Source organism: Varroa destructor, unplaced genomic scaffold (genome assembly GCF_002443255.2).
Source record: "Varroa destructor unplaced genomic scaffold, Vdes_3.0 BEIS01000002.1, whole genome shotgun sequence".
Taxonomy (NCBI): domain Eukaryota; kingdom Metazoa; phylum Arthropoda; class Arachnida; order Mesostigmata; family Varroidae; genus Varroa; species Varroa destructor.
The window spans coordinates 31,606,292-31,633,846 of NW_019211455.1; the positions used below are offsets into that span (position 1 = coordinate 31,606,292).

General features: G+C 39.2%; 1 protein-coding gene and 1 long non-coding RNA gene across 7 annotated transcripts; one reads left to right on the forward strand and one right to left on the reverse strand.

The window, feature by feature from the left end:
- Positions 1-1,582: 1,582 nt before the first annotated feature.
- Positions 1,583-27,147, reverse strand: SerT (Serotonin transporter). 4 transcript variants are annotated; one of them, XR_015321814.1, is made up of 16 exons: positions 26,378-27,147; positions 20,247-20,361; positions 15,398-15,532; positions 15,081-15,166; positions 14,583-14,734; positions 14,280-14,418; positions 13,457-13,541; positions 12,939-13,143; positions 12,668-12,773; positions 12,184-12,264; positions 11,910-12,056; positions 9,284-9,391; positions 7,178-7,255; positions 6,893-7,006; positions 4,226-4,335; positions 1,583-3,896 (listed from the first exon to the last, which is right to left on the reverse strand). XR_015321814.1 is itself a non-coding variant. In XM_086980925.1 (15 exons), exons 1-15 carry the CDS (start codon positions 26,426-26,428, stop codon positions 3,786-3,788), a joined length of 1,713 nt encoding a protein of 570 aa, XP_086837051.1. In that variant the 5' UTR covers positions 26,429-27,146; the 3' UTR covers positions 1,583-3,785. The 4 variants fall into 4 exon arrangements, 3 of the variants coding, with proteins under 3 accessions (XP_086837051.1, XP_086837052.1, XP_022648870.1); XM_086980925.1 differs by lacking the exon at positions 4,226-4,335 and having other exon boundaries at positions 26,378-27,146; XM_086980926.1 differs by lacking the exons at positions 4,226-4,335; positions 26,378-27,147 and adding an exon at positions 21,236-21,275.
- LOC147757668 (uncharacterized) lies at positions 19,908-23,861 on the forward strand. Of its 3 annotated transcripts, none has more exons than XR_015321818.1 (3): positions 19,908-20,048; positions 20,202-21,338; positions 22,049-23,861. It is a non-coding gene; the product is annotated as an uncharacterized LOC147757668 (long non-coding RNA). The 3 variants fall into 3 exon arrangements; XR_015321816.1 differs by having other exon boundaries at positions 19,912-20,042; XR_015321817.1 differs by having other exon boundaries at positions 19,948-20,056.
- Positions 27,148-27,555: the final 408 nt, after the last annotated feature.

Sequence of the window (27,555 nt, forward strand, 5' to 3'; positions counted from 1 at the left end):
TATAATCATATAAATCTTAAAATATATTCAATACTATCTGACTGGTTAGCGAAAGCCGCTCTCACTGATAAGTAGCAAAAGTGAGGACTAAGTGTCTATTGCTATTTATAATGAGTGATATCATTCTGTTTAACATAAGTTTATTTGTAAGATAGAAAATAGATAATTATTCACCGTTTTTAAACAGTTCACATAACTTATTTCACTTTTTTAGAGCACTTGACCTTGCCAAAAAAAAAGGTAAGGGAAGGATATTCTTATATATATATATATATATATATATATAGGTGAGAGCAGAAGGAAAATCTTCGAGCTTGAATATTTGGAAAAATGCTTTAATTTAAGGCTGTCAGAAAGATAATTCCAGGCCCTCTGCAGTTGTTAGTCATGCAGTTTAATTTTCAACAATTTTAAATAATTAAATGAAAAACTAAAATAATTTTTTGGCACAGAATTAATGTTATTTATTATTTCCTATTATGTAACATGCAAAAATGTATTGAAATATTATCAGGGAATGCGCATATGGTTTGATTATTGTGACATGATTTATAATAAAAAGCTACCATCGCATAAAATAAAATCATAGTCTGTTATAGTTCTGTCAAATAGGGTATAAGTAAAAAAGGCTTGAACAGTACGGTCATAGTTCTAACGGCAGTAACAGATGAACCAAATAACTAAAATAAAAGTTGATTATTTAAAGGTTCACAAACTAGACCTATTATTAAGTGACTTGAGTGACATGCAGCCGCAGGGCTAACTGACACGCTTTCATTGTTTAGCGTATATACATACACACACATACATACATACATACATACATACATACATATGTACGAATAGCTCTTTCTATAATCGTGAATAGTAGCAGTGAGGTTATATGTTGGTGTATTGCTTACTCAGCTATACCAGCCGCAAACATTTCTAAAGCGCTCAGTGCCTACTTGTCAGAACTTGTGAAGTTGAACGTCGATTCGGTAAACCATATCTTAAAGAAAACGCAAAGTCCACAACACTATCGACAAGAACGGATATAACTACAACGCTTACGTACAAATAAGGCTACTAACACGATAGACAACGATGAGCGCAGCTTTGCGAAGCAGGGTCCTTGGACGCGATCGCAGATAAAGTCACAATGAATCTACCAGTATAGCTGAATTATTGAATAACTAGCACTCTGTGCTAAGTGCGTCCAAAAGCGGCGGCGGCGGCGGCGGGGGGGGGGGGGGAGAGATTATTCCAAAATCACTTAAGCCATGTGATACCTTGAGGAAAAATAGGTCTAAGTCACACGCCTATCGGGCCACACGCAGTTTTAAAATTCAACCGCCGTAGAAACCCTTTCTTTCTCTGTGTATTTCTAACGTCCAAATGAAAAGCTTTGATCATGCAAGGTACACTCTGTAAAAACGGTCCTCTCGTCCGACGCACAATACAAATTTTACTTTAATTTGGCGCCAAATAAGTTGGACGCTTTCGTCAGTGGTATGGAGTGGGCTATTTTGTCGATCCATGGTAACTAATCATCAGTTTCTAACTAAACTGTCAGATCCGGTAGAAATAAAAGCACAGCAGAGGAAGTTCTCACATTATTCTATTATATTGGGTATTTGGTATATATATATTGGGTAATTGGACGTTGTTCGTTTTTTGTTTACTATCTACAACGCTATTCGATACATCTGAGGTAGCTAGTTGATTCGGTAGTTCGCCAGAGGTTTTATTATATTTTGTAACTATGGGGAGGAGAACAGCAATAGGATATTATAGGTACTAACGTGAGTTGTCCCAGATTAACGGTTACAATAGCAGACCTACGTAACCCAGTTTAGCCCCCCGATATGTCGTTATTTAATATATTATATACAACACACGTGCTATGCATATTCAGTTGCCTTCCTCGGCAACGGAATTCACATACCAAGTACTAAATGCTCACTTAATTCTTATTTGTCGCGTCAGCGTTCAGACAACGCGGCTGCGTACTGACGCATTTCTGTCACAGTGTATTTTTCGTTTATTCTTTACTAGAAATGTTTAATTGTAGAATTCTTATTATTTATACCAGCTGCTCATACATTCGGACTCAAGCTGACCTATTGTTATCATTATAATTTGTAACTTTTTAGAAAATCTAATTCATTTTTTAACCAAAACAAGGCTGGCTCAAGCCAGTCCGAAAGATTCCAGTACCGTCAGGGCCCTATTTAAAGATTAAGCAACTAAGGTATAACCAAAAAAACGATGTATTTAAATGACAGGCTTGCGAAGCCATGCTAAAGGGCGAGGCGTAGGCCTGTCGTGGAGTCAGGTATGGGAAAAAGCTTTCTGAAGCTTTCCGTCCGAACAATAATAAAACATCATCAGTCACTACTTCATAAACATGAACACTGTTAATTTTTTAAATATCAAGGGTATTTATCATCATAACGATATATCGTATACTCATAACACGAGTTGTCTCAGCTGCACACTGACTATTGAGAAGTGTTAAATCGTTTTACAAAGGGAAAAATTGCTGCAAATCATCACTTACATGTTAGAGCTAATTTGCTTCGTACTGACTTGGCAAAAGATGGCGGAAAGATATGTATTGATACACCCTCAGAACGTTCGAGCAAGCCATTTTCTTAATGTCGGCACCGTATCTAACCGGGTGATTCGTGTCGTATAGGACGCTCGTGATTCGTTCCCGAGCAGCGTTCTGTGCTACCGATACGTTCTAGCTGTCACTTCAACGTGCCGAGTTCGCCTCATGCGCCACAAAGTGGCAGTTAAGCTCTTTCAATTACAGTAAATCGACAGTACACGGCGTTGTATTTAAGTGTACGGTGGCAGAAAGAGCAAAAGTGGATTTTAGCATAGGTTAACCCACAACAGATAAAACCCAGTGCACACTTCACAGTGAATTGGTACCGCCCGATAGTGAATTTCTAATTATTCTCTGACTTCGATTCCATCGATACTTGGGCATTTTAATGTTGACAAGGCTACCGTGTTATTAGTTGCTCACCAAGATTTTAGGTTCATGTCGTATGTCATAAAAAATAAAAGAGAACCCTTCTAAGGCTGACAGAGCCAGTAAATTTACCCGTGGTGTTTACCGTTTCCTTCTAGGAGTGAAGCAACAGGTCGCCGGATCTTCTCTGGTGATAAAATGTCGGTAAAAATCGTCTGCACAGATGGGTCTGCACGATTCAAAAGATGAACTTATTGGTGGCAAAAGCAATTTAGGCCACAAATTAAAAGTGTGATCGAAAAGCCTAGTTTTATAGTATATAAATTATTTTCTTAGTGTTACTATGCTGTTTCATAGGTCTGTTAGGGAAACGTTTATCAGGACCTTCGATCTATCTCATCGTAAGCTCGTCTTTGATGCTATACCTAAAAGTTCCAATCTACTTGTTAACACAGTAGAAATAAGCAAACGCATTAAAAATAGTTTATAAGCGAGAGTCCGCATTTCCTATATATAAATTCGGATAAAATGAAGAAACGAATTCTCTAATAGCTACTGGGCGTGATGACCAACAGTTGTAAAAGCTAATCCACTAATGTTAGTGTATAATAATAAGAGTGAACTCTTTTTGCAGTAACAGTCAATAGACATGTTATTACCACTGCCTCTTCTTATCGTTGTTATTAATCTTAATGTTATTATTACTGTCATTCCTATTATTATTATCGTTATCATTTTTATAACCACAATAATGATCTACGGCTATATGTCTTATACATATGTAGGCTAGATGTCGCGGCGACGACATTTTCAAGAGGATTTAGATCAGGGTTGGATTGGTATTGGGCTCGATGGGTCGAAGACAGATCTCCAATCGCTGCTTGAAACTGCCTGGCGTCTTGAGCAGCATATAGACCGCATACAATGGCACCTAACAATCGATCGACAAGCAAGAACTATTACAACTGAGTTCACTATTTTAGTGACATTTTGGTGGCCTAATTCGAAGGTTGCTCTCTCCTATACCGGACGAGTAAAAAAAAAGTAACTAAAATGGGAAATCAGACTTAATAGCCGAGGTCAGAATGACATTTGTCCCCTAATGCTCGATAATCTCCCAACTGAAGGTTCTGATACAGGTAATGGCTGGGTGACTGTTGCTACCAAATTGATATGTAAGCCTGCCTTCTCATGCAGATAAACTTGAAGCACGCATAAGTCGGTGTGAATCTGAAACAAATAACATAGCGGAAGACATACATAACCGTAAAGCGCGAGGGGCTGAAAGTGTGGAGAGGCTCACGTTTGCGACTTCCTTTTAGGGACACAGTATCTCATGCAACCTGTAAATGTCTAGAGGCAAATAATATCTGACAAAGATTCGCAATGTTAGTTGGTCACTAGCCGATGCGGCAAAACATAGGACACCTTGATGGTTAGCCTATTTAGCCAGCCGTCATGTTCTGGACTATCTGAGGACCGCGGCTGTTTCGCTTGGGATCACTTCAGCGTTTGGTAGCCTCTCGGGAATCGCTGTTCCAGTGACTTCACAGTATCAACTTGTACCATCCGCTGGGGTTCCTACTGCCCACAATTAACCAGGCAAAATAAGGCGCTTGTTTTCAAAATAGTAGCGAAAGCTGGAACCTGACGCGACCGTACACAAAGGATCTCGCCTTAATATTGTTATGTTGTATGTTAGGCTTCCCATAGATTATTCAAAAGGAAAAGTGAGGTTAGTACGACCGATGGACACAAAGAGCGTGGCAAACGAAGTGATTAGTGACTTCACGGATAATAATATGAACTCTGAGAAGTACGTACTCCCTTGAGAACCGTTCAAACAATGAATAATGCAATCGAAATTCTTGAATCATAATTGCGCACTCGAACCTGGCCTTCCGGTCTAGGAAAATAACGCAAGTGGGCAAGATACACAGACATAAAAAGACGACACGTTACAACCAAAAGGAATCATTATTTAACCGGGTCGTTTGATCTCTAAAGCGATAGCTCGCTTCGACCGAGAAATATATATACAAGAAAAAAGTGAACAGTTGAGAAAGAACAACATGACCATATGTTATTATTTCTAGTTAAGAACTAGTTTTTCGTGCCTTGGGGCGGGGGGGGGGAGGGTATACGCAACCTAAACAATTATGAGCTTAAGCAGTGACTGTAAAAGACAACAGTGGGAGGGAAGTACTTAACAGAGGGATAAAACTATTTAAAGTGGCTACTAAACATTAGAAGAAAAGGAAACAACCGACATGTACCGCTAAATATTAGACTGCAAATGATCACACACAAAAAAAAACAAAAATGCTCGAGACTACATAAAGTAGATCCGCTATAGAACTAAATATAGATAATAGTGTACATTTATGCATATTTATAAAAAGAAACCTTTTCAATACCATTATAGTCTAAAATTTTGCCTAACTGACCTGAGGATGCGGGTATTCTTACTCGAGAAAGGTTTGTCGAGTATGGGGGTTGTCAGAACTTACCGATCCATCGCAGTATTTAGCTTTCCATATAAATTAATATCAAAGTTAGTTCGTAAAAGTATAAAGGATAGATATTGTAACACGAATCTTAGGAGAAATGTAAGATGGATTCAGGAAGAACAGGCGAGGAGATATCTTTAAGTAATAGTCTTAGGCTGATGTTGGAGCTGGCTGGCGACAGACCATAGCAAACAGCCAGCATGTGTTTTTCTTAATGCTCTCAAAATATTAGATATATAGCCAACAAACATCGGAAGATGTTAAGAGGAATAAGGCACAAACTCTGCCTGAAATGCAATAATTAAACTGTTACACATGTAAGCAGGCTAACAAAGGCTTCTTTAAATGGAAGGGAAGAGGTAAGCAAAAATAAGTTCTATAGATATCTCCGAATCATGTTAGACCAAAAACAAATCTCTTTCTCAGGACATGGAGAGGATCTGGGTCGAAAAGTCGGCCAATACATTCAAGCAACTATATTACTTGCCACTCTAGCCGTATAGCAGGTTTGAGATATCCAGCGTCTACTTAAAGGTGGTAGTGGTATCCAGCACCACATAGAGAAACAGGCAGACAATGAGGTGGAAAACTACCAGGAAGTCCTTTCGAGAGAGAGAAAAGGACGAAAGAGACAGTGAAACGTGTGTTACCAGAATAGAGTACAGGAGTATATAAGCGGCTGGAGCTGTCAGACGAGATAGCTGCACGACCTCTCGGAAGCAGAAAGTATAATTCAGATCGGCGAGTCTGATCATCGAAACATCTGGTCAATTGAATACCTTGTTTACACGGATGGCGCTCGGAATAATGTTCATAAAAAAAAACGATGATAGCGCAGACCGTTGGATCGTAAAGCTGCCTGTTTCTACATTGTATCAATGGTTCATCATTGGATGACAATTGTAGCCGGTGAGCGTGCTCGCAGAAGAAATCTAAAAATTGATATCTTATCTAAATTATCGCGATTTGTGCCTACAACAAAGATAACCCATTTTTAAATTACCAATTAGCAACACCTGCAATAAATTTCAGTTTGAGTTTATCTCCTGCTATTTGCAATAGACTACCAACTGAGAATCTACTTTGCTCTTCTTTTTGTCCTGTAAAGCATCGATTTATAAAAAGCAGTTCTAACTTAGAATTGAGTATTTTCGATTTCAGCTTATTGCTTTAAGTTAACAGCGGAGCGCCGGTGTGTTACGCTGGGACTCACATATGATTAGAACGGCAATATCCTATCAAGGTATAGGCACAAGTTCCTTTTAGGTTGCCTTTTATTGTTTCGTGATGAATAAGGCCTTCAAAAGCATAGTAACATCAATGTTAAATCCTTACGCTGACAGTGGGAGGTAAATTTTGATACTGATATGGGCGTACTATATAATCAATAGTTTAAACCTTAACGAATGTAACTTACAAGCATCATCGAGCTGAGAGCGGTGGCGACCCCAACGCGAACGGACCACCACGGATATTTTGAAACGTCCAAATCTGTAGTACGAGCTCGCTCAAAAGAAAACACCAATACCACCTGCAATTACATTAAATTCAATAGTTGTTCTCTGTACACAATTCATTGTCAGTAAGTTAATCGTTCCAATCTACCCCAATTATCTAATTAACTCTGATATATGAATATTTTGATCTGTGTGGCCTTCAACCTTGCTAGTTCATTCATTAATAAGAAAAAAAAAATACACACCAGTAAAAATATAGGACTGATGTAGGTCCAGCACAGACGCCAATATAGGCCTGGCGGGGAACCGAGCATTTGGTAAACCTGTGAAGAAAACAGTTCGCATAGAGTTAAGAAGCGTTATTGGAGCCAGAAGAATAGGGTAAATACTTCGCTTTTGGACGACAGATATCTGATACATAAATTCTTCATCCAAATTATATTATATTTTGCGTAGGATATAATGTACGGGGAAGATCTCTGTACATCTTTCCTTAATCTGATGTCGTTTCTCAGTCTATCTCGATTTCCACATAGCACATTTAGGCAGTAAAAATACTAGGTACAGAAAAAACTTCTGCTGACAATCTCGGTTTTATACAACAAACATTATTCGTTAACTATTCCATACAAAGTTCAACCAACTTCAGTCTTGATTATTTCCGTCTTTTGAGACCCTCTACGTGGATTAATCTAGTTCAAATTCTAGTTTAAAGAAAGGCTTCCTACAGGAGGTCTATCACTGTTTCTAATACCATATGCCTAGACGGAATATGATTTTCTTTAAGGATTTTTGAAACCTTGCAATGTAAAGGCTTCTTAAATTGACCTTTTTTTTTTCAAAATTGGCGCCACTAACGCAGAAGCAGAACACAAATTCAATCTGCCGTTGATCAGAGAGGTAATATCCAGTGGTTTTAGGTGTTAGGATTGTGAATTGTATGCTTGAAAACACAGCCTTTTGAACCACTAACTGACTGGCCAACACTTCCCACTCAAGCGGACAGCACGGTCGCTAATTAACGAACACGTATATCAGCTGCATCTATCACCAGAAAAAGAGTGTGATCAGCGTAAGATTGCGTACCTACTAAAAGAAGTTAATAATTCAACTTGGAGGTAGCGGTCAGAGAATAACAGCAGAACAGTGACCTAAAACCAACAGTATTCGCAACAGAATAACTGTGAAGAGGCAATGAGCTTTATTCGGCACATAAATACAATTTAAATCAAAGTAAATTTTTTAAATTTAAATAAAAAGTTGACAAAAACATGTAGTGCTGTTTTTGAATCTACACAATAGTCGGACGATAAACTTCTGCGACGCGATCAAAAAGATATTCTACTTGCTCCCTTAAAATTCTTTCTAATTTTTTGTCCATAGTACCGGCAACGTCTCAGTAAAAATACTGGAACACCTAAAGAAACTACGCTTCGCAGGTTTTCGCGCTATTTATTTAGAAGCTCCCGGATCTCAATCTATAGCTTCTTTTTAGACATTTTTGGACAATTCCTAAAAAGTACTCAGGTGGGAGATATGATCTCAGCAGCCATAGTCAGCCCAGCACATAAAGGTTGAGCTCATTAATAAGAAGTCAGTGTCACCGTTTATTAAAGAAAAACCTTCGCAATTCTCTACATTACAGGACTTTTTACATAACGAAAAAACGGTGTAAATGGCCTATTCTCATGGAGAGTCTTCCGCGCGCTATGCAACGATCATACAATAATTTGTATAGCGTTATTGTCTCATATATTATTGTAGAGATGATGCCTTTGTAACAAACTTATGAAAACATTTCGCGTCATTATTGCTATTCCGTCCAAGCAGTTGCTATATATATTTGGAATTAACCTTCAGCAAAATAACTTTTCTATAGGCTCTTTTTCGCCGATTGGCTTAACTTGCTTGATACAACTAAACCAAGTATAGATATTTATTGACCGTCAAACACTTTCTACTTTTAAAAGCTTTTCTGTAGCACGGAAACAATGCTGGCCTTAAAAGATGAAGAGTATGCCAAACCCTGGGTGCGGGTGCGTCTTTTGGAACGACTCACTCTTCTTTTTGATCTATATTACTACGATCGCCATCTGTGATAATTATGTGTCGAATTTTTATCATTTTGACTGCGTATTATTGCTTAGTGCTAGACAGAGAATGTTGTGAACGATATGTTAGTTGAAATAAGGCACTTTTGGGTGCATTCAGAGATAAACAAATTGTAGACAGCCAAACAGAAAGGGGAACTTTAAAGGGCGAGCGGGGGTACCAAAATAATTATATTTTCATTAATGCATGCTATATGAATAGCAATAGAACGCCTCGCAATAGCAAATAATTCGACTCACCTTCTGCGAAAACCGTTCAGCTCCGTAAATCCAGCAAATAACTACACCTTCGACGAACACCACAAATAAGACGCTAACAGCTGTCGCGTAGGTGTCTAAAAGCTCCACCTGCAGAAATACGTGCGTCCATGCAATAGCGATCTTAAAAGGATTAACTAAGAAGCTGACTATACTCTTATATATATTAGTACTACACAGTTATCATTTTTACATCTACTCATCTATACACCTGTCTACTAACTGTTGAATGTTTGTGTTTGTCTATTTGATAAACTCAAAGCTATTTTGGCTGATCGTTAAAGGTTAATCCTGAATATCTGCGAAGCAGATGGAGCCGGTTGACTTTCTTCAGAGGAAAAAGGTTGCACTTTCTCATAGAACGGGACAGCAATTTTTCTGGCTCTGAACCGACGATAGCAACTTCGTTCTTCTTTTCTATTTTTGGAAACACCGCCCTTGCGTTTCGAAACTCTAAGACGAACGCTAACATCGTCCGCGCGATGTTAGCGTTTGTCTTAGAGTCAACGTGAAATTTAGGTAAACGAGTGTGCTTAACCTGTATTGCACGACGAATTTTATATTCCACTGTGAAAGAAGAAATCGTATTATTGTCTTCGCCTATAGCTATTAGGGAATAGTTGACAGCGTGTTGATGTTAAATCTATTATCAGACAAAATGTGTTTATTAGCAAAATAAACCGGGCGAAATGAACTGGGCGAATCCCACGGATGTCCAGCTAGCCGAGCCGTTTTAGTGTCGTAACCGTACGGCCGCCCTATATTACGCTATTACCATAAGCTTAATATCGCACCGTACTGATTTACCTACGGGGTAAAAATAACTAAAAGAACTCCTTTGGGATGAATTTCTATTAAGTTTCATTTTAAAGGCTGAGGCGTCTAATGTTGACTTGAAATAAATTCGCAAACATTGGTGACGTCCCAGAAATAATAGAATATAATAAGTATAAAGTGTAATATTTAAAAATAGACAAACCAAAAACAAAAAGAGCTTGTTGAGTCTCGGTGACGTTGCAGCTACAAGGTCAAAATAACCAGAAGATATGGAATTATCATTGAATGTTTATTCTAATTTAGTTAATTATTTAATAAATAAAAAACCCTTACGTCTTGATGCTGCCTGATTCACGTGCTTCCCGGGGGCACAGTTAATCGACCAACACTAAAAAAGCTTCGTAATCAAGTTCACAAATCTAGACTGAACTCCCGGCAAACGTATTGGCATAAGCTATTGAAACAACTGCCAAAAGGACAACGAATTACATGATAGAAGGTAATGGCAACGAGACAACTCATGACTGAATCTAGTCGCTGGTGGACTTTTATGTTAGGCTGAATGTAATATCAATAGTCAATTAGTTAAATCAGCGACAAAGCAGGCAAGGCCCGAACCCCGCGGGCCCATCTTCTGTAGTGTTAAATCTTTATGTGTGTCTGTCTGTGTGACCGACCTAATGTCCGTTCGCAGGATGTTGTTGATTCCTCGAGCTGGGCATAGGTAAGAAAAAATTGTCGACTCAATCTACAGACAACATGGCCATCGCAGCGAAAACTGCTTCCGTTAATAAATGTAGTGTTTTTTTATGTCCGGTACCTCCATTAAGCGAACGAATGCTTCAGACAACTAGCTCTCAGCACGGAACGAGGTTTATCTACGCTTCACTCCGGATCTAGACCACCATAGGCTGAAAGTTCAGTCAGCAAACGGAGTATCACTGAACTTTCGTTGCCTTTACTAAACAGGACAAGATCTGCTAACAGATAAGATTAAGTCCGTGGTCCGGTCTAGTATAACATTAAAACAAGATTTATTTCTATTGCGAACCACTCCGGAAGTCGTGTTATTCCTCCGTACTGTCACTACGTGGAAATAAGCTGCCGTGGATAAAGAATTATGATCTAGCCTGCGGATTGCAGTCTTATAAAATATCATACTAAAATTTTATGTCAGCGTACTTAGGAAACTATCACAAAACCGATCTGTCTAAGCTTTTTTTAACTGCCCGTTATGAATATTTAATCGACTAGTTCAACGGGCAGAGCTGCGAAGTCCACGAGTTGTGCTCGATACATTTTGGCAAGCTATCTATCGTAGCGAGCATACTACCATCTACCACTTCTGCCACTAGAAGTTGTTTTTAAAATCTGAGCAAATATCAGATACTCAGGTAATAGGTGACCCGCGAACGAAATGGTATACGAAATCGACGGTGTACCTAAACTGTATGTGGGTGCAGAAGCAGGTTTCAAAGGGTAGGACAGCTCCAAGCACACCCATACACGCGGCGTAGCTAAACTATAGTTGATGTACAGACTCTATGAAAATATAAAGTGCCGGTTGATATTGCTGAACTGTAGAACAAGTTTTAAGTACACAAATTAAAATTCCAGTGTCTAGAGCCCTTTCACTTATGCTACGTTGCGAAAAGGAACATTACCGGAGTCTTTTAGGTTCGGGATGCTAAACGTTAGTGGGGACATGTCCTACTAGCGTGTACAAATGCTTCATATAGAGATTTTTTTTCACAGTTCAATAGCAATGTAAAGAGAAACAAGGTACGGATTATATAAATAGTTGGTTAAAATGGCATATTTTTCTGTATACCAAATAAAATCCTCCACAGGTTGTTGTTGGCAGAGCGCATATGAAGATGAAGGCGAGGACCCCGGCGACGAAGATTTCTCGATGTTTTCTTAATAGATCAGGATACTCGTCACATAGGCCTGTTAACATCGCTTCCAACCCTCCGAACTTCAACGCAAGATACAAAAGATACGACAGAAATAAATGTCTGGATGTCGTTGCTTTTATTTAAATGGCGGTCTACAGTTAGCTAACAGATAGCGTTTCACTTATATTTTACGAAGTGACTGCTTACCGTGCTGTCAAGTCCGAGGGTAATCAGCATAAGGAAGAACATGACGCTCCATAATGGCGAGTAAAGGAGTGTTGAGATTGCCTAAAACGAACAAATGGCGCCGGTGAACAGTAGGGACATCAGAGGAGATATATTATCGTCGAATCAATACTACTATATATTAATTTCGGTAGGTTTCCGGCAAAAGCTTGCCTTTCTAACATTCTGGAATAGTTCAATTTAATTCGTTCGGCTAAACTTACCTCCGTGCTACATTTCTAAGCTCCGTTAATGTGCGATTTATGTGTATGTTTACGACATAATTTTAATTCATATTACTTGTCTTCAGGCGAAGCGCCCACAAGTCGTACTACTGAAATAAGTAACACGACATAAAGTTTCGACCCTAAACCCCCAAATAAATTACCAGCTTCCGATGAATTGCGATTTAACCTTGCTTGATTTGGATCAGTGTTAATGTATATAAAGTCTATATTTCAATTACCTGAGGGTAAACGATGAACACGAGCCCTGGTCCAGTGGCAGCGACGCTACTAATATCTCTGCCCAACATTTTCGCCATATAACCGAGGAACGAAAAGATAACCAATCTGTTCAATAGATGATTCGTCAAACGACTGCATTAGTGGGGAATAGTGGCTTCTCTGTATGGCTAGCAAATTCGTGCTGGCTAAATGGTTTGATATTCACCTAGAACAGTAACTAGAGAGGTTGGATCATGCTCAGAGGGTACAGGTACCCCATTGCTTACACACCCGGCGACGAAGCTGGTGCCACAGTTAATACAGGATGTGAGCAAAGCATCCCGATAACAGTTGTTATGAAATCGATTATACGATGATAGGGCCAGCAATGTTCCAAACCCAGGTCCCAGCGAGAAGAAGATCTGTGTTGCTGCGTCCACCCACACCTCGCGCTCCTGCAGCTTGGTCCAATCAGGCCACAGATAATACGCAATTCCTGCAATGATCAGAGAAAATCAGTAGTTGCTTCTGTACTACTCGGATGCGTCAGGAGATGTATGCACATTGTTATATGAGTCTGATTTGTATTGATTAACTTGATCTCCGATTAAAACTTTTTTACGCTAACCGAAGAAGAAGAAGAAGAAGAAGCCGGTGTCCTTCTAAATTATGTCAGGCTTATTCGAAGATACTGAAGCAGATGAGTAGAATCGTATATTCGATATCTGCATCGACATTCTGAACGTGAATAAAAATCAGACTACCCAGAGTGAAAGTTACCACCATTTACAAGCTACACTGACACGTACCGTCATAAGCCCCATCGAGGGTGACTCCTTTAATAAGTAGAGCAAGCAGAACAACGTATGGAGCAATAGCCGTGATATAGACCGCCTGCGAAAAGAAGATACATGTATTAAAATTCAATGTTAAATTCACTAAAAAGCTGCTTAGGAGCATCAGGGTCATCTATCTCCCTTCGCTACAACGAACACATGGTTATTTAGATATAGAGGCAAGCCAGACTAACCGCTTGCGTTGAGGTAAGCATGACCGATGCATTACAACAACGCGTTAACGTTCACTCCGTCAGATATGCAAGATCCGCACTAAAGGCTTTTTCCTTTTCCTAGAGTAAAAGAAACTTCAATAATAATAATAATAATAATAATAATAGCGAAGAAGACCTAGCAGAGAGGCTTTTATTTAAGTCAGAAATAGCTGCTTAGTTTTGTTTCGACTGTTCTGAGAACAAATCGACTTCGTGAGGTGCACAGATCAATCGGGCAACGACATTCATCGCATCGAAATAAAGTAGCATGCTAGTGAATCATGCCGTCTGATAGCGCGTAAATGTAAAAGATTTCACGAACTACGCGACCGTATATTGATTTCAAATTCTATTGCTTGTCTATGTAGTAGATGTACGTAGTCTTCGCTTTCGAAATAACCGATTTATGCAAACAGTTAAGCTTGCGTAAATCTAGAACATCGTTGACGATGGCGATCGAAGTAGGGAGAAAAAGTTCGAAGTATTTTACAGCGCCTTTATACTGATGCGTACATTACTCGGTATGACGTTCAGCTTACTAATTAAAAGGTAATGATTTATATGGTTAGCAGCAAACTCACTTTCCCGGTTGATTTCACGCCTTTCCAGAGGGCTAGGTAAACGAGCCCAAAGACCAGTAGCAAACAGCCCGCAATGGGCGCCCTGATAGGGCCCATTTCACCCAACCCTGGCGACTTGTGCATCTCCAGAACATGACGTCTGTAACAAAAATATTACTAAGCAAGTGTATAAATACCTTTCGAGTATTTGAATGTATACGGCGGAGTTGCTATACCCTAGCACCAACAACGAAATATATTCATTTTATAACGAGATAAAAGGTAAGATCTGAGATAATTAACCGTTCGATTTAGGCTGCTTACTCGAAGTACTCTTCCGCCGGGCTAACTTTTTCTTTTATAACCCCAGTTGAGTTAGGATTTTCTTCAGTGGTCCTTCCTCCAAGCTCGGAACATTCAGGCGTATTCCAGGGATTATTGCAAGATGTCCACGGTAATATCGGTGTGAATGAAGCCTGCAAAATCCAAAATGACGTAAGAAGGTATCATTTATATGTTGCTAATAATGATCAGTTTTAACTTTAAACTTCGTTTCTATTAACTCTTATGAAATTCCCCGATATCGCTTAATTATAGTAATTAAAAAAAATTGACTGGATATTACTAAGTGGTGTCTAACTCGCATGTATTGGTTTGAACAGGCTGTTGTCCTGCAACGAACTTTTCAGCAACGGTAGCAGCGTTTCAGGAACAATACCAGCATAACCTTTATTGAAATTTAGGTGGTCCGCTTTGCTACGGAGAAGCTAGAGAATTAACATGCATCATGCATCCTGTTTCTCAATGTTCAGTATATTCTACCTGTAGATAGTATACAGCCCACGCAATGATCGTATTATAGTACATGGCCATATAGATGTCGATGACACAGATCGCGTAGCCGATGCCTGTAAAACGGCCACAAACTTATATAAGATGTAACGCTTATCGTTGTATCTTATGATAGCGCATACGATTAGTTAATATGGTTATTTAGCTAATCAAGTTGGTCTTAGTCTCGTTTTATCTAGCCTTTTATTGAACCAGGTACCGATTTTCAGTCATACCGTGCTTACATATTTTCCTTCGGTAAACCAAATGAATCTACATCTACCATGTTCAATCAATAATTTGTCCACCTTTGAAAACAGGTGCAATATACTGCCAAATGGTGAGGCATCCAGATCGGTGATATTGGCCTAACGCAAGCTCGAGGTAGAAGAGTGGAAGACCGCCAAATAGCAGCATTATTAAATACGGCACTAAAAACGCACCTGAAAGTTAACGATTCGTAAACGACCATCAAAAAGTTGTTAAACCAAGATTATATTACTTGTTACTCTGTTTTGTCTCTAGAACGTAAATGTCTAAAACTTTTATACTATTCAAATAAATATCTCAAATTTAGCGCATGAGGTGATCTCTTCGAAGGCTGTATTCTTGACGACGCTTTTGCTGGCAAACAAAGCTAAGGATATTCAATATTATTTTGTGTACAGGTAATCTTTCTCAGTACAATTATACAGTAGAAGCACAACAGAAGCGGAGCTGTGTTTAGATTCATATGAGACGGCGCCTGAATCAGAGCGGAACTCGTGCCACCTGCTGTTGTGCTTGTTCCTGAAATAGTCTGAAAGCGATTCCAGTTGCCGCCATGCTAAACAAGCTCGTGCGAATCATTCCGGGCAGCACGAAACGTTCGCGGAAGGGGGTGCCCTACTGGCAACTGTTTCGTAAGCTGCGAAATAACATATCAAAGCTCTGCCCGACAGCCTTTAAGATCATCACGGCATCAACATCATGAAGGACGCAAGTTCAATGTAGACAGTTTCGTCACTAGGGAACCTTTGCAAGCTTTCTGTAAGAACAGAACGGTCTTCTGAAAATAGAAATCGGAGATTCGTTTGTTAAGTAGCCAAAATGAATAATGCTATTGGTGATTACATAAGGGATTAATTAAAACCGAACGGAAAAAGGGCAGACGATCTTTTCGAATTCAAACTTTTAATTTTGTTTTCATCAAATATGATGATTTTAGATGTCGCTGTAAATGAACATTATGGGGAAGTTTAAAGCAAATAACTACGCACCCCCCGAAGTTAGCTGCCGGGACAGGCAATATGCTTATATTAGAGAACCTATAGGACACCAACCAAAGAGCTAATACTTACATATATCGAGTTGTTTTTTTAATTATGAAATTTAGGTTGTTTTCATATTCGTCACACTTTTAGGCGCGTGGAATAAGCTCGATACCTTATACAGTAACGCGATACGCTATTCGATTCCCAAATTGCCATGGTACAATCGGTAACCCTATGGCTATTGTCACAGTCAAGTGATTAGTATGTATAAATGGCTATAAACGTCGGTGGTTCGAAGCTTGACGGGTACTTTTACGGTCTTGTTACAAATTGGGCGCTACCTTTCAACGAAAACACTAGTGTTCGATTCGTAACGCGGCCCGACCGCTTCTATGGCTTACAAGCCCATAGCATCTATATAGAGAACATGCTAATTTTGGGCGAACTATTGCCGATCCATACTGCACAGCCTCCGGCCCAATCCCCTAACAAGGCTGTAGAATAGATACATACAGACACATATATTGTGTACGTGTGTACCCTTACCCCTTATGTCTAAGCAAAGTGGAGTAACTGACTGTAGTATTAGATGAAGCAACGCTTATCTAAGGTAGTGTTACAAATAAGACCCGACGAATGTATTTATCACAAGGGAAAAAGCTATACATCTATTTCTATATTTTTCTATATGCTTTCGAGACGCATTTACTTCTGGCTGATATCCTTAAACGTCTAAGACAATTTTACAGTGGTAAAGATCCTTTAAGGTTTTTTCTATACTTAATTAGTACAAATTATATCTAATTAGGGATTTATTAAAACTCTAGTTAATTGTCATATTTGCCCGATAGGCCCATTTATGGTATGACGCACTTTTTGCAATGAAGTATCAGTGATTCGCAAATTTCATTGAGTGACAACATTCTATCCAAGACGCCCTGTGCGAGACTGATACGAAGCGCCTTTGAAAGTTGTATCGATTTGCCTGAGCGGTTTCGCCGTCAAAACTGCTAGGTAAATTTGATAAATCTGTAGGGCTTTGCGGGACGGATTTAGAAAAGGCCAGATATGCGTCTTGTCCCTAGAGCATGAATTCTAGGACCAGAGTAATAGGAAACGAGGACGCGGAATAATAAGATATTGCTTCTTGTCCAGCCCGATAATCGAAGCATCTAATTCGGCTGCCTGGATCAAAATCTTAAACTCCCGATCTTGTGCAGAAATAATATCTAACCGCTGCTAGTATAATATGTGAAGATTAGATTTCGTCTTTTACAGAGGCTACTCGATGGAAAATGAGGTGTACGGGTCAAATTTGATTCAACGAGACCGCTGATAGCTTGGAAGGTCTTAGAGAGAAACTGTACCGCTGTGTCCATCGAAAGCCCCATCATTTTGTGTCCTAAAGGAGCGAAGAATCAGTCATTAGTTTGTGGGAGAAAGAATTCTATGTCATTGTCTTATATAGTCCCGCAAGGTGTTGTACACGAGCCTGAGATAGGGCCACATAGCCTGTTCATGATCTTTTTTGTAAATAAGTCTGCCATCTGGAGAAACTAAAAGAAAAACTCTTGTCAGCTCTTGAAAAACTGCTGTGAATTTTACGATCACTTAGAACTAAGCTTTCTGTGTCAAAGATTTGTCAACCGTAGGTTTTCACGAAGCTCTGCTTAGTTGTTTAAAGTTTAGTTTTGAATGGCCCAAATACTGGCATAATAGGGGATTAAATTTTGTCTAAGAAGTATAGAAAAATGATTGCGGTGAAAAGTAGGCAGCTATCGTAAGTGCCGATGATTTCTATATAATGTATTGCATAGGTGATAGGTTGATGATAAAATAATATGATTGTAATTAACCAGAACGTGACACATCCGTGACGCGTTGATTCTATAGTTCCGATGATGCCTTACGTAAAATGGCGTCACAGCCGCACGTGTTGATTGGAATAACGGAGGGCACAGTAAGCCTAAGGATACAATGCGTTGGCCCGTCTTGAGACGTTCAGTAGCTTAAGCCGTACTCTGATGTGGCTTAATTTTCTTAAATTATCAATCGACGACCCCCTATTTCATACATGTTCGAAATACAATAGTCCAAGGTCAACTTAATTCATACAGTCGAAAAGGGCCATGTAATATTTATCTCATTACGCGGTCACCTGCGTCGAGAGTTCTCCATCTGCTTCTGGAAAGTGTGACCTTAGAGCAAAATATAGTTGCTGAAAAACCTTGGAGCTGAAAAATAGGTCGATTATTCTATTTTGATAGTTCGATAAACGTTTTATATTATATAAAGTTATATATGAGATTGATGTGTTAATTGCAAAAGAATCTATATATATATCTCATGCTACAGATATTCAAAATCGTTATCATTTTTATTGAGACACACATTTCAATTATGGTATTGAGTTGCATTGTAGTTCTACTGCTAACCTAAACTTTTCAATAGCTTTTTGGCATTTTTTCAAAGTATCTGTACCAGAAAAGACAGACGGCGTCAGGCTTGGACATTGAGTAGAGTACTCTATGAGGCCTTTTCGGCCAACGTATGTGCTTATGGAGTTTCCATCAGGATATGCCTTCACATCGTGCGCAGGTATTTAGTTTCAGCGGAAATGAAACTGACCATTTTCAATAGTTTTCCACTGAATACGTGGTAGATTCTTGTACTAGAACTATTTATTGTACAATCAAAAAGAAAAGGCCGAATTACTCCTTTGCTTGAAACGCTGCACCGTACTTTAACTCCTGGAATATTGACACGGCATCCTTGCGTGACAAATAGATCTACAGTTGTCCAGTAAATATAACTGAATCCCTCCGATACTGTGCTTCCTGCATATAATTTCTCAAGTGTTATTAGTAAAGTTAGTTTTTTCGGTTACAATTATCTTCTTTGGTAGCAGTCAGAACTGTTGGGCCTTTTCATGTCTCAAAGTACAATGGACCCTCGATCTGCTAATGCTGAGCTCACGATTTGATTGTCCTATAGACTTCATGGATGTTTTGTCCTCGTTGGTTTTTTGGAGAAAATAAAAATTCTGAACGATTCGACCCATTTCAAACTTGTCTTTATCCCACTAGCGGTAAGTCATAAAAGGAAACTGGCAAAAAAAACTGATGAGGCAATGGTAATCGACCTTTAACACAAACCCATAGTGACAATCATGTATTCCCATCTAATACAATTCCACCCACTTGATTATCTTCTTAGTGAAGTGCATCAGGTATCATATACAAATGCAACGAGATCTAATCTCTGACTGGCCAGTGACGTTCGTTCCCATCAATGCATACAGATATGAACGAATAGGACCGCAGCTGATTCAAGCAGCTGACTGTTCTGTGCTCCGTCAAAAAAAATATATTCACCCGAAAAATTAAGTACAAGATCGGTTAAGAGATCTTTTTAAAATAGCTAACAATCGAACATTCTGTTATTACGCACAGTAACGTATCGTTACGTAGCTATATAAACATAAAACATTATTAGTACAAATACTCTATGGATGGAGGTGAAATTGTTTATAGTGCTATCTTTAGCTTGACATCATATGAACTATGCACGTATCACGCACGTGCTCGACTAGTAGAAGTTGAACGTTTAGAAAAGTTTGTGGATAAACTCATTGTCAAGCAATAAAATTGTTCCGAAATGTATTGAATTGTAATTGTAACGTTTGCACGTTTATCTCAATGTAAGGGTATGGTCGTAAGTAATAGCTCGGAATAGTTTATCTATTTTGGCGCACTAATAAACAATATCCTATATAGCGAAAAGCGGCCTGTAAGCAAAAGTAAAAATTAATTTGTTAACAGCCACCTAAATCACAACAGGTTGTTGTTCACTGTTTCAGAAATACCAACGTAACGACCTCAAAAATATAAAAGAAATCACATACCTCCACCGTTTCTATAGCAAATGTACGGAAACCGCCACACATTTCCCAGGTCAACGGCAAAGCCGATCACGGCTAACAAGAACTCAGTCTTCGAGTCCCACCGCTCTCGGCCCACCTATAGAAGAACAAATTACGTGTTAGATATATTGTGACTCCGCGTATATTTCATGAAGTTGAATGTGTGTGTGTGTGTGTGTGTGTGCGTGCCGTTTTTACTGCTAACTTAACGCCGACTCCTCAGTTTTCGCAAACCCGACTGACGAATTCGACAGCAAGCCTTTTTAATAACAGGTGGAACAAACGAGGATGATTTTTTTCCTCGAACTCATTGTGCAGTCATCCGTGCGTGATTACTATATATGGGCGCAGTTGACCAGGCTGGGTCTCTGCTGGCGCTTGAACGATACCCTACGGATAGCTAAAGTTGCTTCGTTGGGCGTTATCATGTTTATAAAATTTCGTCTTGTCAGCCCGCGTGAAAATACGGTTTTACAATCGAACAGATTACCATTGAGAATGAGTAAAAATATATTGAGTCTGAGAACCGTTCTTTAGCATTGTTTTAAATCTCTTTACACCATATAGAAATCTATGCCGATAAGAACTTATTTGATATTGGCAAAGTGCCAGATCGCTGCGCTATTTCCCAGTACAAAATTATCTAAACCTATGACCATTTTTCGAAATTCTTAGCTGGCAGATAATATCGCGGATTTGAAGTAGGCGCGGGATCTTTTTCAAATACGCTATTCAAATATTGGCACCATTGAGGAATACCGATTTGCGAAAAATGTTGGGAACGGATGATCGCTAAGTAACAATCGACTTAATATCATGAGATATACAAATAAAATAGATCTGAGTGTACACATATATAGACCCTTGTTAACATTATTAAGACTTTTAGTTCACATTGAAATTGAAAATTGATCAAAGATGGCTGCATAGCCCGGAATGAGATCTGCAGCATCCAGTTTAATGATACTTACAAATGGATCCCATTCCATGATGTCCTCGCAAACCAGACAATAGCATCTGTGGACTGTGAAGCAGTCGCTCTGCGTCGGCCAGTAAACACCCTAAGCTGTTTGGGTGGGTATAATAATATATTTTACTTTTTCATTGATTTTGGGTGCTTAACTTTTCCCATATTATTTGAATACGGTAAGCAGAAGTTTATGCGATTTTCAAATTGATGATTTTCAGTCTAGTAATAACTTTTACGTATTGTCAGTAGTGACCGCCGCTATTGGTGCCTTCTCGAATCTTCTTTCAACGTGCGCCGTAAAACGCCTCCCAAATGTTGATTGGTTTGCGCTGAAGTATCCGAAATAGTTAATTGTTTAGGAGCGTTTTACGGCCAGGCTAAGCTAACCAGTGCGTACAAGCCTGTTTTCTGTCCTAAACTGCACTTTTCCGTATTTTACGATATCATAAAGGCAAAGAATCATCTTCATGAAACAACGTTCCATCATTCGTGCTGTGACGACGCTGATGAGAAGCGAGATTAATCATAGATTTAGATTGTTTTCTTGAGAGAATCCTGTCGTCTATTTTTTCAGTTACCCGATTTTCTCGATGAGGAAATTTTTTTAACAGCTCTAGCATTTTGAAGATCTTACAAGTCGTCACCATCGATCTATCGTCGTGGAAGTCATATTATATGTCAGGAAGAACACTGTAATAATCCAGACAAGATTTCAGACACCTGTAGAGAATGCTTGACAAACGTCTGCAGACGCGACTGTTCTTTGTAATCCGTTTCTGTGCTCCTAAATCGTGTGCGTCTTTTTTGTTTTTAGGGATAAGAATCATTATACATCTCCCCCAAACTGGTGGAACTCTACCTTCATCCAAGCAGGCGTTAAACAAGCTTGTCGGACAATATCGAAACACCATCGCCTCTTTGATGTGTTCTTCATGAATTTCGTCTGCCCCGCCTGCTTTCTGCTGGGGCAGTCTGAAGATGGCATTGACGATTTTAGCCACCGAAACTGCCCCTTCGAGGCCGTCATCTACTCACAGGCAGTCAGCATGAGTGGTAGATAGACAACTCCATCTAGATCGTATTGTATGAATCTCTTCGAAATTAGCTTGGAGTAGGCTTGACTAAGTAATTTGGTCTCTCGAATATTGGGTATCAGAATCTGATACAATATAATAACATATAGGTTTTCAAGAAGTTTTACGTTCTTGAGGTCACTTTCGTAATACGATTTTTTACCTTCTTAGAAAAGAAGTGGTTAGACGCAAGGCTTCGTATATATTTTTTTTTTTATCTGAGGTAAAACGTGCTTCGTCATTGAATATTTTTTAATTCCACCATGGCCAAGTCGATGGGGTCGTTTAGAGACACCAATACAAGGAACAATTTACCCTTTATTGATTTTTTTTGTTTGTCACTAAAAACTGTTATTAATATTGTGTTGATATAAATGTTTAATTTCTAGTCTATAGAACGATATTCAGCTTGAGGCCTTTTATATAATACACTCTGTGCTATCAGACATTCCGCTGTACCGTACGTACTTGCACGAATGAACAGAAATAAACGCTATGTACGACTTAATATAACAAACCATGGCTATAGCATGGCCGTATCAACAGACGAACACCTAATGACAGATGGCGTCATCTAACAAACAAAGAGGTAGGTGAACATTTGAAGTCAATGGGAGAGACGCACAAAAAAGTCCATTGAGTTTGTAGTATAATCAATGAAGTATCGGTTCAGTGCAGTACCCTTAAGGGAAAACGTTATTTCCATACTGTTCCAAATGGTTCCAAATGGATAATTTTCCTAATAACCTGAAAGGATATTTTTAGACTTCCGCCGCGGAGGATACGGAAGGCTCGAATGAAGTTATTTTTAGCCTTCAAGCTTACAATAATGGTATATGACATTTTGCGATCTTCACTTATTTTAAGAAGGATTAGGTGTATGTGCCGGGTTTCACCACGGAAGTGCATCACATCTTAATACCTTGGGTCATAAGAAGACTCCAGGACGAGAAAGAACATAACGTAACCATTCAAATAACTACCTCAACTGAGGTGTTATTAGGATTCGTCAATCAAAATAAGACGATGGAGTTGTAAAATGAATTTATTTACTGAGTGCACTGAATCAGTGAGGAACAGCTACTTCCCGTCTAAGTAAATGTACATTATTTAGCGAAAAACTTCCAGTTCAATGATAGAACACATCGCGCCAAACCCCATTATTTCTTAGTGCCACATAATACAATTATGAAATCACAGAAAACTCCATTCAAAAGATCACTGAGGGAAATACATGATAACTTTTCGTCTGAGCTATAATAGTTTCATTCATAAGGACTTGCCTTCCAAATATATTCTAGCTAGTGTCTTTGCTTAGTCTAAAGTCCGTAGGAATCGGACGACACACAGAAAGTATGTCTAATAAATAAAAATCATAATGTGTTATTTAACGCTAACTGTACGATAAAAACGTTTTTAAGATTTTTCAGCATTGGCTACGCCAATAGGTGCTATTGACATAACACGATAGGATTTAAAGTATATGTGCTAATTTGTTATTCAAATCAATCTACTTATTAGTCTTCCCTCGGAGTAGCTGATTAAGTCGGCTGATGCGGGTTGTATTTTCTTTAAATATATAACATTTTGTTCAGGAAAATTAAGATGGCCTTCACAAGGATTCCCTATCTATATTCTATTTACGTTTAAACTTACCGAATGATTCCCGTTAATTTTTTAAAGTACAAAAAACCATGATGGATCTAAGCCACGGCCTCGGCGACAATGGAACCTTCGAAGACTCAGTCTTCTTCATTTCTACAACAAATCGCTGGCCAGGCGAACTACATACTAGGAAGCACACGCAGTTCAAGGCTTATCCTCCTAATTCTCAGGTTACTCGATGGCATAGCACAAACAACCCTTAGTCAACAAGGGCGCTACCTTTACCTGTAGATTCTAATTTTGCCGAGTTTTTGAAAGAAACGGATGTTACCGATTCGCTATTATGAAAACAATCATGAATCGACGTACTTAATAGTGCGTAAAATCTGAAGTAATGGAGTGTGCTCTTAAAAATGTTAGTGACCTATTTTCTTAAAATAAGGATAGAGCGTAACGCTTTGCTATATGCCTTCAATATTTGCACTTCGCGCTTCAGAGTGATTAGATTTTACTTCACTGGAACCCTGCGTCCCCAGTGACTTTGTGCTGTGTTAAATTCAATGTGCCTCGAATCAAATCCGTTCGCGCCTCGAACGATTACTGTAATTAACTAATACCTAACGAGAACGATTTCAATTTTACATTTGTTGCATCCGTTAATTTAGCTAGAAGAAAACGCTAGCCCTATCGGCAGCAACGTTGCGTAGAAAGGACGATCAAGCCATGATACAACTTGCGTTGTTTTCATATTGATGCTATCTTCTGCTAGCTATATGTCAACCGGGTTATTGTTTCTAGAGGCTGTTTGTCGCCGCACGGCCAGAGGGTCAATGTGAAATCATGAGCATTTCGACTTTCTGTGTTTAGTACTTTGTGGGCCTCAACGAAGAATACGACTCTGAATATGACGCAGTCCATTTATGTGTTTTGATTCGACGGAGACAGCCGATATTCGGCAATCACCATCATCACGGTAACAATACCCACCATCGACAGTCTCACCACTATGGCCTTGTCCATTTGTAATATCTCACTGTTTATCATACAATCAGCTCTGCTCCTGCGCACTTCAACTTCAACGAAGCGTTTCCGTTTTCTTAACTAGGTCACTTAGTTTAAGCTTAAAATACGCTATTTTTATGATGAGCTTATACCAATATATTCCAAAATGGGTGAATTAAAAACGGCACAAGCGGCTTCCGCTGAAATCATTCCTGATCAACAAATGTGCAATATTATTTACTATATAGGTAAAACGAAGGTATGCCTCGTTGCAATAAGTTCCAGTCCGCGTTTTCATATATCGTACGTAGCCTAACCTCGAGGTGCTAATGGAGCACGTGTTAGCTTCTCTAGTACTTCTAACAAATACCGTCGTTTGCAGACAATTCGCGACTGATCAATATGGCTAGCAGATAAGTTGAGAGTTTTCTGGCTCCAGGTATTACGCCGAATGCGCTTCTGACGTTGATAAGGAAATTCTAACAGTTATAAGGATTCATTCAAATCGATCAGTACGGGAAACGTCATCTTCTTTTATTGCTACTTTGAGAAAATTCCAATTGGCTTAAACGTCACTAAAGCTAGAACGGATCACCTTGTAGTAGCGGCACAGTTTGAACACTATAAATCTTTACATTAAACATTAAGCGCTACATTTAAGCGATCACGAGTAGTGAAAGTTAACTTTCCAAAACGAGATTTTCCTCTGACGAAATAATGAAATCAAGTGCACGTTATTGCGTCCTGGCACAATAAATCAACCGGATGAAATATTGCATCATCGATAAGAAAACATTTTTCTGTTATTTTCACCTTTTCAAGTAAGCTATGGGTTCCGATGCAATCAAGACAGCGCCTACTCTTAGAATCACAGTAGAGACTTTTGCCATATATTATACGTTTACCCTAAGAAATAAGCTAGAGTACTTTTAATTGTAATTTGTCGCCCTAATTAAGGCCTTTATTTTCAGTAGTAGTACTCGTGCAAATAAGTTTGTCGAACGTCTAAAGTTGTTTGGAAGCTGATTCACTTCGTCGGAGGTATTCCTGCTTTCCCTGTTGAAAACGACCTGGCTACATAACTAGGAAACATCGGATCTGTGCTAGAGTAAGTTCTCTATAGATTTCAACTGCTAACTTTTGCCGGCTGAATGTTGTCACTTAGACGGGATATGGTACGCGTAACTGTTGTCGGAAATTCGTAATAAACGAGATAATATTCAGTAACCTCTTACCGTATGCGTCTGGTATTGTTACTGGTTGGTCGTACTCCTTTCAGCTTAATAATGTTTCAAAAAACGATGCTGACCTATGATGGCGGTATGTGTGCAAGTTAATAAAAAAAAAACAGACAAGACTTTTTGTTATCATTCTATCTATCTTTTGGCAAGTTACGTAAATGGTTCAGCTGTAAAAATGACCATTGCTTCACTGCTCCTTATAACCTGAAATAAGTACGATACCTTTGATGCCGCATGAACGCTCTTGTCAGCTGCTTGTTGGGTGGTAGTCATGATGAACGACTGAAGTTGTGACCGACCGTCGCGTGACGTGTGCAATAGAAATATCAACAAATAATTTACTTGACAGACAACTGTTACGTATGTGTATATGTAAACAGCTGCAGCTGATGACTGTGTTGGATTATTTTACACTACTTTTTTTTTGCATGGGCTGGTGAAGTAAGCTCTCATGAAGTCTTTCGCACTGCGTCGCTTTCCTGCTTAGTTCCAAATATTGTTGTTCATCTTGAAAGCGGCACCCAAATGGAACAAAATGTGCCAGCTGAATTATAATATGCTTCTGTTCACAACTTGACAAAACATTGCCAGCACCAAAGAGTGCAGTAATGCTGACCTGCGTTTTGGCACCAATGCCACCGCCATAAAGATCTGATTTCCGTTGAAAGATCTGCAGTTGTTTTTCAAGTGTCTTCAACGTGATTTAATCCTTGCTCACGCTCACAGCAGACGCAACTTTTGTCTGTTTAGAAACTTTTTTGAAGACTTTATAGATAGATATATTGCAAGGAGAATGAAGATACCTATAGCTTCGCTAAGGTAGACATTGTAGTAGACACCACGCCTGGTATATTGGGGAATCTTATAAATAAGGAAAAATTTATCGTTCATTGGCAGCTTGACGGTGTTGTCCTTTTGAAGCTCTTTGCTTTGTTCCGTACAGGTGAAAAAGGGCCGCTTTAGTCCTCCTTGCAGAGCCGTACTAAGTAGAAGCTTCGTCTGCCAGTCAAGGCTGAACTTGCAGCAGCTCAACGAGGTGGCACCCTCACCCGCTGGAAGTGGGAGCCGATGGACAGAACTTCGCGATGGAGCGAGAGGCCATCTGAAGGCAATCCACCTCGGAGGTCTTTCGACAAGAAGCCAGGCTACCTTGCTAGAAACCTAGTCCGGGCCCAAACCGGCTTAAATCCGTGATAGAGTCCATGCTCTTACTCTTAAGGCCCTGAGATACCATTAGCAGGTCGGGATAGCTTAATGACGAAAAGTGGAGACTGAGGAATACGGTAGCACAATATAATTACACAGAAACCATTTTTGTTTTCATGACTCATTCAAGTGCAACATACCATCCATATTCCGGCAATAACTTTTTTCTGGTGGTGATGACGGGAAAATGCCGA